This window comes from Melopsittacus undulatus, chromosome 3 (genome assembly GCF_012275295.1).
Source record: "Melopsittacus undulatus isolate bMelUnd1 chromosome 3, bMelUnd1.mat.Z, whole genome shotgun sequence".
Classification (NCBI taxonomy): domain Eukaryota; kingdom Metazoa; phylum Chordata; class Aves; order Psittaciformes; family Psittaculidae; genus Melopsittacus; species Melopsittacus undulatus.
This window is the reverse complement of record NC_047529.1, coordinates 94,592,804-94,607,903: the sequence shown is the minus strand read 5'-3', so window position 1 is coordinate 94,607,903 and position 15,100 is coordinate 94,592,804. Positions and strand designations below refer to the sequence as shown.

At 39.0% G+C, this 15,100-nt stretch overlaps 1 protein-coding gene across 1 annotated transcript in view; it reads right to left on the bottom strand.

The window, feature by feature from the left end:
• Positions 1-8,324: 8,324 nt before the first annotated feature.
• EFCAB2 (EF-hand calcium binding domain 2) overlaps positions 8,325-15,100 on the bottom strand; it is a 32,716-nt gene continuing 25,940 nt past the window's right edge. Inside the window, exons 5-8 of the mRNA XM_034060767.1 lie at positions 11,828-11,910; positions 9,956-9,998; positions 9,788-9,854; positions 8,325-8,777 (exon numbers count right to left, since the gene is read on the bottom strand). Coding sequence (XP_033916658.1) covers positions 8,662-8,777; positions 9,788-9,854; positions 9,956-9,998; positions 11,828-11,910 — 309 coding nt within the window. The 3' untranslated portion in view covers positions 8,325-8,661. The remainder of the gene's footprint in view (positions 8,778-9,787; positions 9,855-9,955; positions 9,999-11,827; positions 11,911-15,100) is intronic.

Sequence of the window (15,100 nt, the reverse complement as noted above, 5' to 3'; positions counted from 1 at the left end):
GTCTGTTAAGTGCTGCTGTTCAGAGGAAAGCTCATGAATCAGCAGGGACTGAAAGATGGCCATTTCTGAATAAATTTATTTAATCCACCAACCAGCTAAAAAATGTCTGGTAAACAGAATTTTATCTGTTGTTCTTAAACAAATATTGTAACACTTAAAGATTTCATCAGCAGAGCAAAAGTTTAATGCAAGAGTTTTACCTTATGTTTTATATCTGGTTCAGATCATAACAAAAGGCAAGTGAACTTGGTGGTCTCAGCTGGGTGCACATGAGTGCTGGACAAACAGCAGGTAATTCCAACAAAGAAAGGGAAAGAATGTTTCTCTGTTGCCATTTTTATTATCCTTGTTATGAATTTTCATTGCTGAAAGGTAAGTTCCAAAGTTAAATTTTAGCAGTGATTAATGCATTGTTTCTTCTCCTGCTCCTTGAGATACATTCATTAGCTGATGCCAAGATCTGGTTCTCAGCCAGCTGTTTGAAAGGCCAGGCAAGCTTTCTGTGTGTGAGAGAGAAGGCTCTTGTCTTTTTCCCACCATTATTTACCGGTAGTTTCTGATGGTGTACCTCATAGAACACACTGATTATATAATCAAGAAACGTATTTGAGCAGCATTAATCAGAATTTGTCTTCCAACAGAGGACAGTACAACACATATTAAACACAGGTCAGAAAGGCATGCTGTAGTCTTCCAAAGCTACTTACTGTCAGATTGATGTTATTATTTTTGAAGCTATTGCTAGAAGTGAGGAAGGCCGATTATTTCCTACTTCTTGTTTAAATGAAATCCAAGAGTGGGTTTGATCAAAAGCTTCTAAAACCAAAACTTTTACAAACACAGAAATGTGACAACTCTATAAAAGAGAGATTACAAAACCTTTGCACCAATTTCTTGTATATGGCAGTGATAACATACTTTTGTTTAAAAATAAAAACTGTTTGTACCATAAGCATCTCTGGAGATGTGAGTAGATGTACTTTTGCCTCTGAAGCATTCTCCACTTATCATTCCTTCTTCCCTCTTCTGAATTTCCTTGAAGATATATTCCTTCTACTGAGGTTTCCATGGTTATTGATCTCTTGAAGTTGTCATATTAGCCCAGGCAACTACTATTTCTATGTGTGTCTGTCTTTGAATGCAGGTGTTGGTTCTTTCCATTTTGTAGAGACCCTAGCTAGCATGGCTTACAAAGTAGCTATGTTATTCCATAGTGAAGGACTAATGTCTGTGGGTATAGACTATTCTCAGAACATTGAAATAGTCCTTACCCCCCAACATCAAGCAGTCAGGTTCTGAAATACAAATGCTAAGAGAGAGCTTATGGAGCTTGTGGTAATCCCAAGTTAAAATTCTGCCATGCTACCCAAAAGCAGAGTTATCATTATTCCTCCCTGCAGGCCCAAGCTCATCCTCTCAGTGGGTATTGCTAAACCATCCCTGCCAGACAGAACATGTCCCTGGCAACTAGAAAAGTCCGTAGGAAGAGGTTTATCTCTTACATTTTTTTATTATTTTTGTTTAAGCTTTGCAGTGTCTGCTACTGTCCCTGGTGTTCATTTACCTGTTTTAAAGAGTGAGTTCCTGGGAAAGATCCCCTACCCCAACTACTGCACTGTGTTATGCTGGCAAAGGTGGTATATTCTTAAAGACAGATCTCATCAACAAGCACATCTCGTATTATTGCCAAAAGACATTGCATCCCCTTGCGATTTGGAAGATGGAAAAAATAAAAAGTTTCAATTCTGTATGCGAGAAAATCCAAAGGACACATTTCCACATACCCCCTTTCTTCATGGCCACACTACACCGTGGAGCCACAAGACTTCAATGAGAACATCTCAAAAGCCCAACAACACATTGCCATGGAAAATTTACAGGAAGAACTTCACATCAGTACAAAACCAATGTTTACATGCTTTCACCAGTTCCTTTAACCTCTGTTTCCAGTGCAGTTTTACAGATGTTTTCAGGAAATGTACTTTGGTGTGACATCATTCCTTCCTTCCTTTTGCTTGTTTGCTTCCTTGCTTGCATGGAATTGGTTGAGTCAAAGACCCTGTACTTAAGAGTTGGTTTCCCATTCCTAATTATACAACTCTTCAGAAAGTTCTCCCCTACTGATCTCAACAGTTAATGGTAAAACATATTTAACTTAACAAACTCTCTCTGCAACTTTGATGAAGCCCAAAGAACTAGAGACAGGTTCTCAGTTTTCTATCAAATTTGTGTTGAATTCGAATGCATCTCTGCACTTGGGGTAGCTCTGAAGAATGACATTGCTTCTCAAGGCAACAGCATAGCACCATATGAAAACTGGCTGGGCTTTTTTAGCTTTGTTTCTGCAATATTAAGCACAACTTCACCACGCAAATATGTATTTCAACAAAGTTGCCCTTAAAGATGAGCTACTGAGTTTTCCTTGGTTGTGTTACTATAAATTAAAATGAAGCTAAATTTTGGTCTTTGCTACTAGTTTCCACCTGGACCCTAGCACATCCTTAGTATTCCATCATAAAACCTGAACTAGTGTAATACATAATACTTGCATAACATGCACATGTGGAAGACTTCAAATAGCTTCAAATTCTTGCATTAAATTGTCCACTCCAAAATCACACCCCTAGAAAACCTGAGAACTCCATTCTGTTTACTCACTAGGCTGGTGTCTAGGGGAAGACATAGCTACATACTGTAAAGTAAAGCTTAGGACCTGTTCTGCACTGAGGGATGCTGTCACCTTGGCAGGAAAGAGACTGCTGTTGACAGCAAATATTCAAAGGCTTTCATCTACATGAAGCATCTTATTCCAAACTGTTTCCTTTTATGCTATCATTTAGGCAGATATTTGCAATGGGCAAGCCTATTCTAAAAAGGTTTCTAAAAGGAATAGTTAGAGTCTAGCACAAAAGTAACTGGTTTAGTATACGAAATCACAGAAGTGACATGTGTGTGCTTTTAAGGCTGTAGTGTTTCCAGGATAACACAGGAAAAAGAAATTCAAGCCTCCATGCAGTAGCATCCTTAGGTTTTACCCTTTGTACTCTGAACAATATGGAAAAGTTCTGTCTGCTGCATCTTGCTGAATCTTGCTGAATCTTGCTGAATCTTGCATTCTTGTGGAACTGTAGACAAGACTTAACTACCTACTCCCATGGTTTTACGGTTTTGGTCATTTCAATGACACAACTTTCACACTGGTTGTACGTCTTTGTTAGATCTTCCACAGATGAAGCTTCATGTAATGAGACTAAAAGGTTTTTACTGTGCCTTGTGAGCCAGTACAGCACTATTTCTGAAGCTTTCCTGCAGACAGAGCTCCCTTTGAAGTCAATGGGAGTTCTGTCTGAATAAGGACTTCAGGATTTGGGCCTCAGGATATAAATGCTGTGATCAATCTTTCGTGTATAATGACTAACATTTTCTTGGCTTTCAGAACTATACTAAGCCAAATAGTACCCCCAGGGATTCAAAATGGGTTAAACAGGAGAATCTGTTTTGTTTCAACCTACATCTTTATTTAGCTTTTAAATCAGCATAGTTCCCATGCCTAGTACTGACCTGCCCAAAAGAAACCCTCCAACAATAAGACCAGATGTTTTAGTAGCTAGTTTTACAATAAAAACTATAATGGCATGAAACAGTATGAAACAGAATTGTATTCAATAAAAGACAAACGTACTTGCTGTAGACTGAGCTGTTTAGAAGTTGCGACCTCAATGTACAGTCTGGAACAAAAGACCTTAAGGCAGAGGTCTGTAGGCAATGATTTTGATCAGAACATCACAGTACCAGACACTGTGCAAACATCAGAGTTAGCGATACAAAAAGTCGACAGTCTGAGTAGGCAAGACAGATATTCCCTCTTTCCTATTCCTTACAATTACTCTGACCCTACAGATGGGAAGTTCAGCTAGATAGAGATTATGTGACTTACCCATTACCTCTCACAAAGTCTAGAATGAAACCTGCCTCCCAACCTGGTGCCTGTCAAGATTATGCTCCCCTTTTCACATAGTGATAACAAGACATTACAGGACTTAAAAAATCATAGATTCCCATTCCAGCCTTGGCTGAACTCCAGCATCCCCAGCCACTTTCTTCCCTGTATTTTCATTTCTTTGCAAAACAATAGAGTCTTTGACATTTCAAATCATCCAATTTCTACTCCAGAAACTCTGGAATCACACAACACTTTTCATGTGAAATTTTGTTTGGTAAAAATTGAATGTAGAGGGGTTTTAACCAATGGAATGACTTTTGTCTGTTCTGTTCAAGTTTAGATAAAGCTATTTTATTATATCTGCAAATTTTCATATTTGGGCAGTTGCCTGATAAATTTAATCGAATTTTATTACCATGTGAAGTTCAAATGCTTCTTTGGGCTTGCATGTAACTGCTTAGAAATTACAATGTAAATGAGCTGTTAACTGATCTAAAGGACTGCTATGAATTTGACCAGAGCTGCACTCACCTGTTTCTCTTTCTGCTACCTTTTTCTGTGTGTTACTTTGTGTTGATTTTGACTGTTCCTGGCGTATTTTTCCAGTCTAGAGTAAAACAAGACTCTCAGTATTGCACACATTTAAGATAACAGACTGTTCTTCACTTAGAAAGACGAAATTCTTTATTACAAGTCCTTTCAAAAAGAGTAAAATTATCTTGTCAGAGGTATATTTGATATTTTTGAGCTTAAGCACCCATCAGTAGAACTTAATCTGACCAGTTTCTCCATAACACTTTTGATGTCCTACACTGACCTCTCAGGGTCCTCAGCAAGCATAGCTGTTGTGGCTTTCTAACAGTGGCTATCATATGGCCTTGGTTCTCCCTGTTACCTGTGATGAGCATTTTGTCAGTGCTGGTTTCAGTGGCAGCAAGTCTAAATCCAGTCATAAATGGCACCCTGATATGGGCAGATGTCAGAGCAAGGAGCTCAGCTCATGGCAACTGCATGGGGCAGAGCAAAACCCTCTTGCATTTTCAACATATTATCATGCAACTGGATTAATGAAACAAGGTATAAACGAACCAAGAGAGAAGATAGACTGAAAACATACTGCAAATTCTTGTTGCCTGAACAGAGGTAACAGGATGAATGTTTTGCATGTGAAACATGGGTGGAGGGGCATAGGTGAAAAGCCCTGTTCTTTTCCTGGAGTCCCAGGTCTGATGCTGGCTCTTTAGTGTTTTGGAGGATGTTCTGCAACTTCTGTTTCTGCCCTCAGTCATTGGAGAGTCTAAAAGAACTGTAAATGCCATGTTGGTATGTAGTACAATGTGAAAACATTGAAGCCTACAGGTGTGAATATATATGGGACCGTCACTAGCAGACAGCAAAGTGTTTTGAAGTAGAAACTCCAAAGCTGGTAAGGGAAACATAAAAAGCAACGTATGATCTGGAATATAAGCAGTGGGACTCCCAAACACAAGTTCAGCAACTGGAAGACCTTCTCCACTGTATTAGTAAGACTGAGAATGTCTCCACTATATGCCAGATATGCCCTGACACAGTTGAACTTAAAGTTCCAAACAAGTAAAGTCATGTCCAGCCTACAACTTGCAGCAGTGATGTAAACAGCCTGCTGATTCAGTTGTATTTGTAGATGGTTTCCAGCATTTGCTTCTTTGATTTCTTCTTTTTTTTTTTTCTTTTTTATGTCTGGTTAATGAGTTCCCTTCCCTCTCCCTCCCTCAACTGGGTCAAAAACCCTCTGACTTCCCCAGTTTCTTCAAAGTCTTGGCTCTGCTCCCCTTTGTGGATTTAGTCCATGTGCTGGGCTGGTTCCTCCCTAAAGGCTTCTCCATGCAATCCACTCCGTTATCTTGGTTCCTGATCTTGAGGGAAGAGGCAAAGCAGCCAGCAAGGAGAGGCACGTAGCAAGAGACATCACAAGACCACTCAGCAGTTCAATTTGTCCACCTCAAAGATGAGGACATAGTAATGTGTTTTTCCTTTCAAATTTAGAAACAAAGAGGAGCATTTGGTCATAGCAAAATGGTTCCCCAAGTCTCTTTTCTTCCCCTTTCCCCTAAGGTATGAGCCCCAGGGAGTATAGAGACACTCAAAGGCACTTGAAGAGCTAGTGTCAGGGAGCTTCAAAAAATCCCCCATAAGCAGCCAACCACAGTCATGGGGTGAGCACAGCATAGGCTGGCAAGCCATGGAGGACAAGGGGACATCTGTGGCACTGCTCAGTGCTTCTGGCCCTTTCACAAGCCCATCAGATCACCACTATATGTTCCTAGCTGGCAGGGAGCACTCAGCTTTTAGGATCCTACAGAGTCTGAGATTGGTTCCTCACACTTCCTTCACCCCAAATTTGGAAACCTTCTAGGCAATGGAATTTAGTTGCTTATGCCCAAAGTGAAGACTGCAATTTGCTTTTATCTGTCCTATTTGTACGTATTTTTCTTGGGGACAGGTATAAGAATATGGGTCTGGAGGAGGTGCTGTGTGATAAATTCAAACACAATCACACTTTTTACTTGCCAGAATACCCTCTTCCCTTGCATTTGAGGACTGCAGAATACAAAATTATATATAGATCATTAAAGGATATATGTTAAGATGGTATCTACACTATGAATTGTAACTGTGTTGTACATGGCCATCCTGATTTGGTATACCAACAGCTGAGGCAGCCTCTGGGGGTAGCACCACTAGAAACAAATGTTGGTCTCACTGGAGCACTGTGAGCTATGAAATGATTTCCTGAAATAAGCATCTTCCTGCTGACATCCAAGATGAGGCTGACAGTGGCTCCAAGACTGCAGAATATGAATTAAAGTTGTATACATGCCAGCTGTGTTAGAAATCCAGTTCAACACACTGCATATCAAATGGGAGAAAGATTCATCTAGGGAAAATAATTTCAGCTTCCAAAGAGAGACTAAAGAAGGCTAATAAAAAATATGTTTTCTTAATGGCCCTTTGTTGCTCTTGTTTTAATCTTCAAAAACCTATATCTCCACACATTATAACACTAATGATTACCTTTGTTTTTCATTCTTACTGACAAAGAAATGAAATATACACTAAATGTGTTAGCTAGAGTGCACTGCAGAGTCTTAGGATCAGTGCAACAGTGGTTCCCAGATGCAAATACAGCTTACAAATAGGCAAATGTTGTTTACCTGCATCAACCCTTTGTTGCCTTATTGTTTCAGGAAAATAGCAGTGAAAGACAACTTGGGTTAAAGAAGTAAAACGAGAATTAAAAAATGGTCTCTTTCAGAATGCTTCCATCATCACATTTAGATAGTGATAATCTCTTCTTTGTGAGGCATTCCAGCTCCCTTGCAGCTCTGTATGGAAACAGCTCCTCTAAGCTTCCTTCCACCTCAAGTGAATAAATGGGTAGAGCAAGAGACCCGATATGAGGAGCCCTGTGCTCTGTTCTCAGCTCTACCACTCGAAGAGTATGACAGGGGGTAAGGTGTTTAATGCTTCTGTGTATCAGTCTTCCCTGGATTTCCTCAGATGATGAAATCTGTTGATGACACATTTGGGATATTCAGTTGAGGCAGAGGAGTGGTAGGACACTGTACAGGAGGAAACCAAACTTGATTAAGGAGTAGAAAAACAGAAATGGGGTGGAAAGTGTGGAGCACAAAGTGCAAGATGGGGACCAGACCACAGAATTTTCTCCTACTAAATGAGATATCACCTGAGGGCAACCATTGGTTACTTGTTAGAAGATCACGTACAAGACAAGAACTTGAGAGGAAAGAACCTGAAGTCATATTAAAGGACAACAGCTAGAACTGAGAAGAGCAGTGAGGTCTGTGGTGGTCTTCTAGCAGGATAGTTGAGATGTATTCTACACTAACATCTTTCAAAAAATAGTGCTTTATGAATTTATGGAAACCAAATTCCAGTCCCATGTTCTCAAGGCAACAGTGCAGAGCTTTGAACAGCTTAAGCTCCTGACTTTCAAACTGATTATGAAAGAGGAACTGTATATTGCCTACAGTAACAGAAATGTTCTCGAGGGTTTCTTTGTGAATTTGACTATGGCAATGGTTTTAGTGCTACCTGCATGTTTAAAATGGAAGCAAAGTACCATGTGCCAATGGATGATTAACATAAAATAGAACTAACTGGTCCAGTTTAATTGCCTATGGTAAAACAAACACAAATATTTTACAATACCTAGAAACTGTAGAAAGTTTATTTGATCTATTATATTTCAAAAGGAGTAACCTACCTGGTGCTTTATTAGTTAAGCACAAACAAGGATTACATATAAGTATAAAAGCTTTATCTTAGTAGCATGCCTTCACAATTTTAGTCACCTTAAGGTATCACTTACCTACTTATTACTTAATTTCAAGGTCTCATTTTTCCGTTAGGTTTTCAGAAGCAATTGTAAAATAATTTCTTGACTCCATTAACATTATTTTTCCTGTTATTTTCAAACCAAATTCCATGATTTCTTTTCCAGACCTTACACAGTATTTCTGTCAAGAGCTCTTTATCCAGGTGTGACTATATTTCAACATGTATACAGAACCTAAGGAAATATAGCTATACAGATTTTATTTGAATTATAAGCACAGTTACAAATTGAGCTTTGTTACACTTTGAAATACTTTCAACTAACTACCACTGTACACTGCTGTTACCTAAAGGCATCCCAATCACTAAAAGGCAAGATCTTAAGTTTCATCTACTACCAGCTTTGAAATGTAGTTTCTGTAGCGAACAGTGTTTGTTTCTGGATCTAGAGCAACAGAGAGCATGTTCTCCATTTCTTCCTCAGTAAAGGGCTCACCTGAAAGACAGCAGAGAATAACACTTTGTCTTCATTATTCTTTTAAGGGCTGGCAAATCACACTGCTTTTTCCTTGAAACGATCCCCTTTTGGTCCTCACAAGGAGGAGAAAAGAGTAACACGAAGGTTCCGATTACTTCATTTTTGCGAATGTAAGTCCTGCACACCAAGCGAGCTTGTCTAAGGGAAAGGAGACAAAGGGCCTGGGTTTTTTGATCTCCTTTTAGTTCACAGACTCAAAAATGTCGTATTCCGCTCTGCCACAGAGATGTTGAAACAACCATTTTGGCAAAATTAATTCTTCTAATGTCTACAATAGAATGATTTTCTCTCATTTGGCTATCCTTGCACTTGCATTTACACTGTAAAAGGCTTTGTTTTTTCTCATTTGGAAGTTTTAAAGCTGCTGATGGCCTAATTCATTCCTCTTTGAGAACAAGGCTCCCATTTGAGGATAGGTCTTGCACAAAGGCTGCACATCATTTTGCACCTGAGACAGGCAGGCGCACGAGTCAGACATGCAAGAAAAGCAGGCTCTTCAAGGGATACTGAGGATTACATGATATACAACTCAAATCTGGTCTTTGAATCATTTTGTTTGCATATGGTACTAGAATTAAGATCAAGATAATGTAGGAATGAATGAACACTGAAACTACCTGAATCATCAGGAAACCCAACCGACCATTTTACAGAACAGAAAAAGACAGATTGTTAGGAAGCACAGAGATGCACACAGGATCAGAAAATATCCACATAAGACTGAATTATAACTCTCAATAATTATCTTTATCTTACAATGTCTGCAAGCCAGCAGATGAATGTTTCTTCCCTGCATTATTCACCAGTGAAATGTTCTAGTCTGCAGCCACTCATCACAGCAACACTATTGTTTGAAGACAACATATCTACTTCTGCAAGTCTTGGCATGCAGAATGAGGACCTCAAGGTGCCATATACATATGTAATGTTTATTTACTTAAATACTGATATTACAAAAGTCATGTTACCTTCTTCAGTAAAATATTTGACCAGATGCTCTTTAGTAATATATCCACATTTATTCATATCCAAAACCTTTAAAGAAAAAAGAATTAAATTTGTGGGTTTAATCATTTTGAATCAAGAATCAGCAACTTCTTTCCAGCAATTAGGTACTGGAGTATTTGTTTACAGACCTCAAACGCATGTAGAAGAACATCTTCTGGAATAGGCCGGTATCTGAAACCATTGAATCAGAAAAGTTAAGTCACTGTTTGCCAGGCTGCTGTACTATTCTGAAAAAAATAAAATTAGTACTAAAGGAAAAGGAAAACTTATTTTCTCTCAGAATTTACCAAGTTTTTCTATCAAGCATTTGATTCCAGCTTGATTTTTTTTTTAACTGTCCATATCTTCACCTCTTATGTCTTTTATTCTAATCCTGTTTAATTTCCCTTGTGCTAAGGAGCCAGATGAATGGCTTCTGCATGTTTGGGCAGGCTGAGTGGGTCAGCAGGAATCAGTAACAGGTGAATCATTCCATGTAGCCAATGCACTTAACAGAAGATGGCCAAACCAATGAAACGAAGTTTTGTCCTAGTAGGCTGGTAGCTAAGGCAACAGATCACCCAGTGGGACTTTGATAGTCTAATGAGCTGATGATGTGCACAGGAGGCTGGTGGCTATAAAGGAAAAGGTATGTCACTGACAGTTTCAGAGAGTCAGGAGAACTGGGTACGTGTGTGCATGTAGATGTGTGTCTAATTTCAGAGCTGGAAAGGAAGCACTGTGTGGCAACAGAGACCTTCCACAGCCCAGCAGACTCCCACCAACCCCCAAGAATACTAAAAAGAGGCCATTGGAGCCAGAGAGGTTCTAATTGCTTGATTGCTTTGTCCAGACCTGTCTCACTCTTTTACTATCTTAAAATCAAATGTTCTAACAAGAGGCCTTGTTTTTTGTGATGCACATCTCATGTGCCCTTGGAGAAGTAAACTATGAACCTAATGCCCCAAAAGATAAAGTGGGTCTTAACAAGCCTGCACCAGCCTGGGCAAAGTGCAAGGGGAAGGTTTTGTGTGTGTTTGTGTGGAGGGAGTGTGAAGGAGAGGGTGAGAGCTCAGAGCACCAAGCATCAAGCATCATTTATGAAAGGATGAACAGCAGTGTAGAGCCAGAAACTGCCATGAAGGTCAGAGAATGCAAAGGTACAGGAACCTGGGAAAGGCACACACTGGTACCGAACACTGATGGCTGGTCTTTGTCCAGGCACGGGTGCAAAGAATCTGAAACACAGCCCCAGGGTGGCCCCACTCCCTCTGGATGCTGCAAGACAGTTTGGGAAATCCTGTAGATATTTCATGTATAACACACCCTCCTACCAAAGGCCCTCTGTGCAAAATAGCTTCTCAGTATTGGACAAGATGTAGTCCCTCAAAACCTTTGGTTGCCATCTTTAAAAAGAAAGATAAATTGCCCATAAGTAATCTTGCTTTTATTGCAAAATAATGAAATAACATAAGTTCCTGTGTACATGCAAAGATTTTCCATGAATCTTTGAATACTGAACAGTATTTTTGTTCTAGATTTTCAAATCAGTAGTCTGTGTGTTTTTTCTGTACATTCAACTGTACCTGGCAGTCGCTTTGACACATGAATATGAAGCTGATTTATACAACTTATTAAAAATACACTGTAACAGACTGTGCTTTTCAGTAACTCTAATTCATGTGTTCAGAGAAAGTAATGGTTATGACCTTAATTTGCATATAAAACATTTCAGAGATGCACAAAACATGTTGAATAGCAAGTTAATTCTGATTCACATTGTCACAATTCACGACTATAAACTGGTGTTATTTATATCATCCATACAAGATAATCTCATGTAGATAAAGTAATTTTGAAACAAAATCTATCAAGCTAATGTAAACTGAGTTTAAATACCAAGGAAAAAAATAATCGGTATTCTTTCCAATTATATAAAATTACTGTAGATATATTTATTCAGCATCAACCCAGTCAATCTGGAATGAACCACAGACACAGAAAAATCCACTTTCCATTACCTTCTGTCGAGTAGTACTTTTGTCATCACAGGAAGAAATTTTTCCAGATGAATGTAGCCACCTGGTTCTTCTTCGTCTTCTACCTAAAAATAAAACTTAAGTATGGCAGGTTATATGACTCATTGGCAAACTAATATGAAAACCAAAAAATTGGGTTTATTCCTGCATTAAAATTATAGTGTTAGACTTTGAATATTTATATCAGGTTTTTAATATCACATGGCACCATAAAATCTGAGAGAAATGCTTGTGAGCAAATAGAAATAGGAGGAAGAAATATCGTCCTAGGCAAAACACAGGCCTGCTCTTAGAGACACTTTCAACAACTCAATACTGCCCTCTTGTGCTTAGAAACCATTCGTGCAAAGGAACCGGACGCCTAGGAATTGATCTTATCTCCCAGAATAACTGAGCTGAGGTTTAATCATTCAGACTGCATTTATGTTAGTGAAGCCTGGCAGAACCTGGAATATTCCAAAGCAGTGTAACGCTACCACCCGTAACAGCAAGCCATTAGCACGTTCCCTGGCATGATTTTGGCCTGTCCCACCTACCACTCCTCGCAGCAGTCACCAGGCCTAGCTAGGACCTTAGGGACTTTCCCCCAGCAAGCTGCTCTGTGCAGCCACTCTGCATAAAACATTTACCAGGGCAGACATAAGCTGGTCTGTGCCAGCTGGCTTCAACACCCAAGGATGTTTCTGGGCATATTTAATGTGCTAGTTTGGACATAGCCCCAGTCTAGTACACCTCAAGGATGGAATTTGTTGTCTCCACATGTTTCATAGCCAGAGAGAGTCATCAGGGAAAGGACCAGAGAAGCAGGCAGACTGAGCCAGGGCAGACTGAAACAGTCATAAGGCAGCCCATAAAAAGCCGCACAAAGAAAAGCTTCCTGTTGCTTCCTGAATAAATTAACAGATTAGTCGTAAAACATCAGGGACTTCTAGCAGCATTCTCACTGCATTCCCATGCTTCCACAAGAGATACGCAATGTGGTAAAAACTGCTCCCTATAATTCGGGTGCATCCCCTCCCTGAAAATTTCAAGTTTTAGTCCAAAAAGGACCCCTCTTAATGGAGCTAGCCTGTTCCTGTCTGTGTTGAACCTGGATGCATGCCTTGAAGTCTCACACGGCAGCAGCAGCAACACCTTGCTAGGCTCTCCAAGACACAGCTCAGACTGAAAGAAGACTCAAATAGACACTGATTTGAAATCTCCTAACCAAGCCAGGAAAAGACAAAGTAAGAAATCTTCATCTTGCAAGCTGGGTCAGAACTGATACATGCAGTTGCTTAAACAGAAAGCTGAAATTGCTGCTGCATGATCTTTTCCAGTGCTCTTGAAGGGTTTTGGTTGCAAAAAGCAGGCAGCCACCACCTCTTGCTGCTTTAGAGTGGAAACTGGCTTGAAAAAGACACCTTTTCCCTTCTTTTGGTGAGCCTAGCATAAGGAATCCTTAGCAAGGAAATGAAGCTGCTACACACTTCATGTTAAATCAAATGGTACCTTTTACTGCTACAGAATCATTTGTTGCCTGATTGAAAAGATGTAACAAAATACCGGGTAAAATTTAACTTCTTTCCAGTGACTTAACAGTTAGCCAATACACTGAGCTATTCCATGCATCACAAATACTGAGATCCATAAGTACATAGGATGTTTTAGCAACATCTGTCCTTCAGCTGGTATTAGGTTAGAAGTCCACAGAGACAGAAAAATAAATATGGTAGCTATTTATCAGAAATATATATGTCTTGTGTTAAGCGGAACAAAGAAAAGCAAGGACCCAAAACATCCATGAAGATGACAAGTTATATAGAAGATGTTTAAGAGAAAAAGAAAAATAAATAAAACATTACATCTACTCATCCAAACACCTGAATTTCATACCAGAAGAACTCATTCTCATGACCACTTCAGAGTTCTATGTAGCAAATACCAGTGAAACTGTTATCCCTCACTGACAAATATAATCCAGATTTGTCCCTTTTTATTGGTGTGCTGTTTTTATTCTGCCTCTAGAAACCAGTCTGTGAAAGAAATGTGTCCTTCCTGGCAATGGACCTGGGAGGTGCTGAGCAGCCTCAGCTGCCTCTGGCCTGGAACAAACAGCTTCCATTTCAGTGGGTCTTACAGGCCCAGTAATACCATGAACTGTTAAAATCAATTCTATTTCTAACATTGGATACATATGTGTATAAATTATATAAATATATATTAATATATTAACATTGCCTAAATCAGTAAGTATTTATATTTGCAGACATACGTATCCTCTTACTCTTCCTCATGCTCATCCTGTTCTACATGTCATTTCCCATTTATGTTTTCTTTTTTTTCTGTAATTCCTCCTCTTTTCACAGTGACTGAAAATAACAGGTTTTTCTTGTTCAAACTCTGTGAGTTTTGCTCTATTTCTTTCTTTTGTGTACATCTACAGCCCCACAACTTTATCATAGCACCCATTATGTTTCATATCTCTGCTCTCATAGCCATACTATTACCATCCATGTAACATTTGGGACTTCAGTCACAAAGAAACAAAACTATCTTTAAGAGCTGTCCAGATCTGTGGCACAGCAGTGCACTGAACCTGGGATTTCAAACTCCAGGCATTGTAATAACCCTGAAAATAGCTTTCACCATCTCCAGGCTTATCACTTAATCTTAACTTTATAAGTAGGCCTAAAGACATAATATTAAGTACAACATTTAGCATAAAGTGACACAGAAAGCAGTATATGATAATTTTTACAGATAAAATGATTATATGAATGTTGATTCAGCAGATATGAATAATTTGAGGGCAACATGTGCTAGTTTAGCTACAATAAACCTAATAGGAAGATGAGATGACTGAGAGACACAAGTAGTGAGAAACAAAAATTAATCACAACTTACAATGAGAAAAAAATACTGGAGAAATTGATTACAAACTGGCCAACAGAGACAATTTTTACTTTATCTAGATTAAGATAAAATAATACTACCATAGTCAATGATAACAGTATCTTAAAGAAACTAAGATAAACTTTTAGTTAACATGATACATCAAGGATTTCACAAGGAGAGTGTTGTTCTGGTACTAAACCTATGCCAAGGTTTCATTTACAGGCATCATGAAACCTTCTGTGGGATTTAATTTCCAGTTCAGTGTTCTTTAAGGTTAACCAGTACTCTTGAATGTACTTCTTGCAGTATTCGTACTTTAATACACTTACAATCAACAATCACGTATGCTACATTATTCTGTCTCAAGAATCTTCCAGC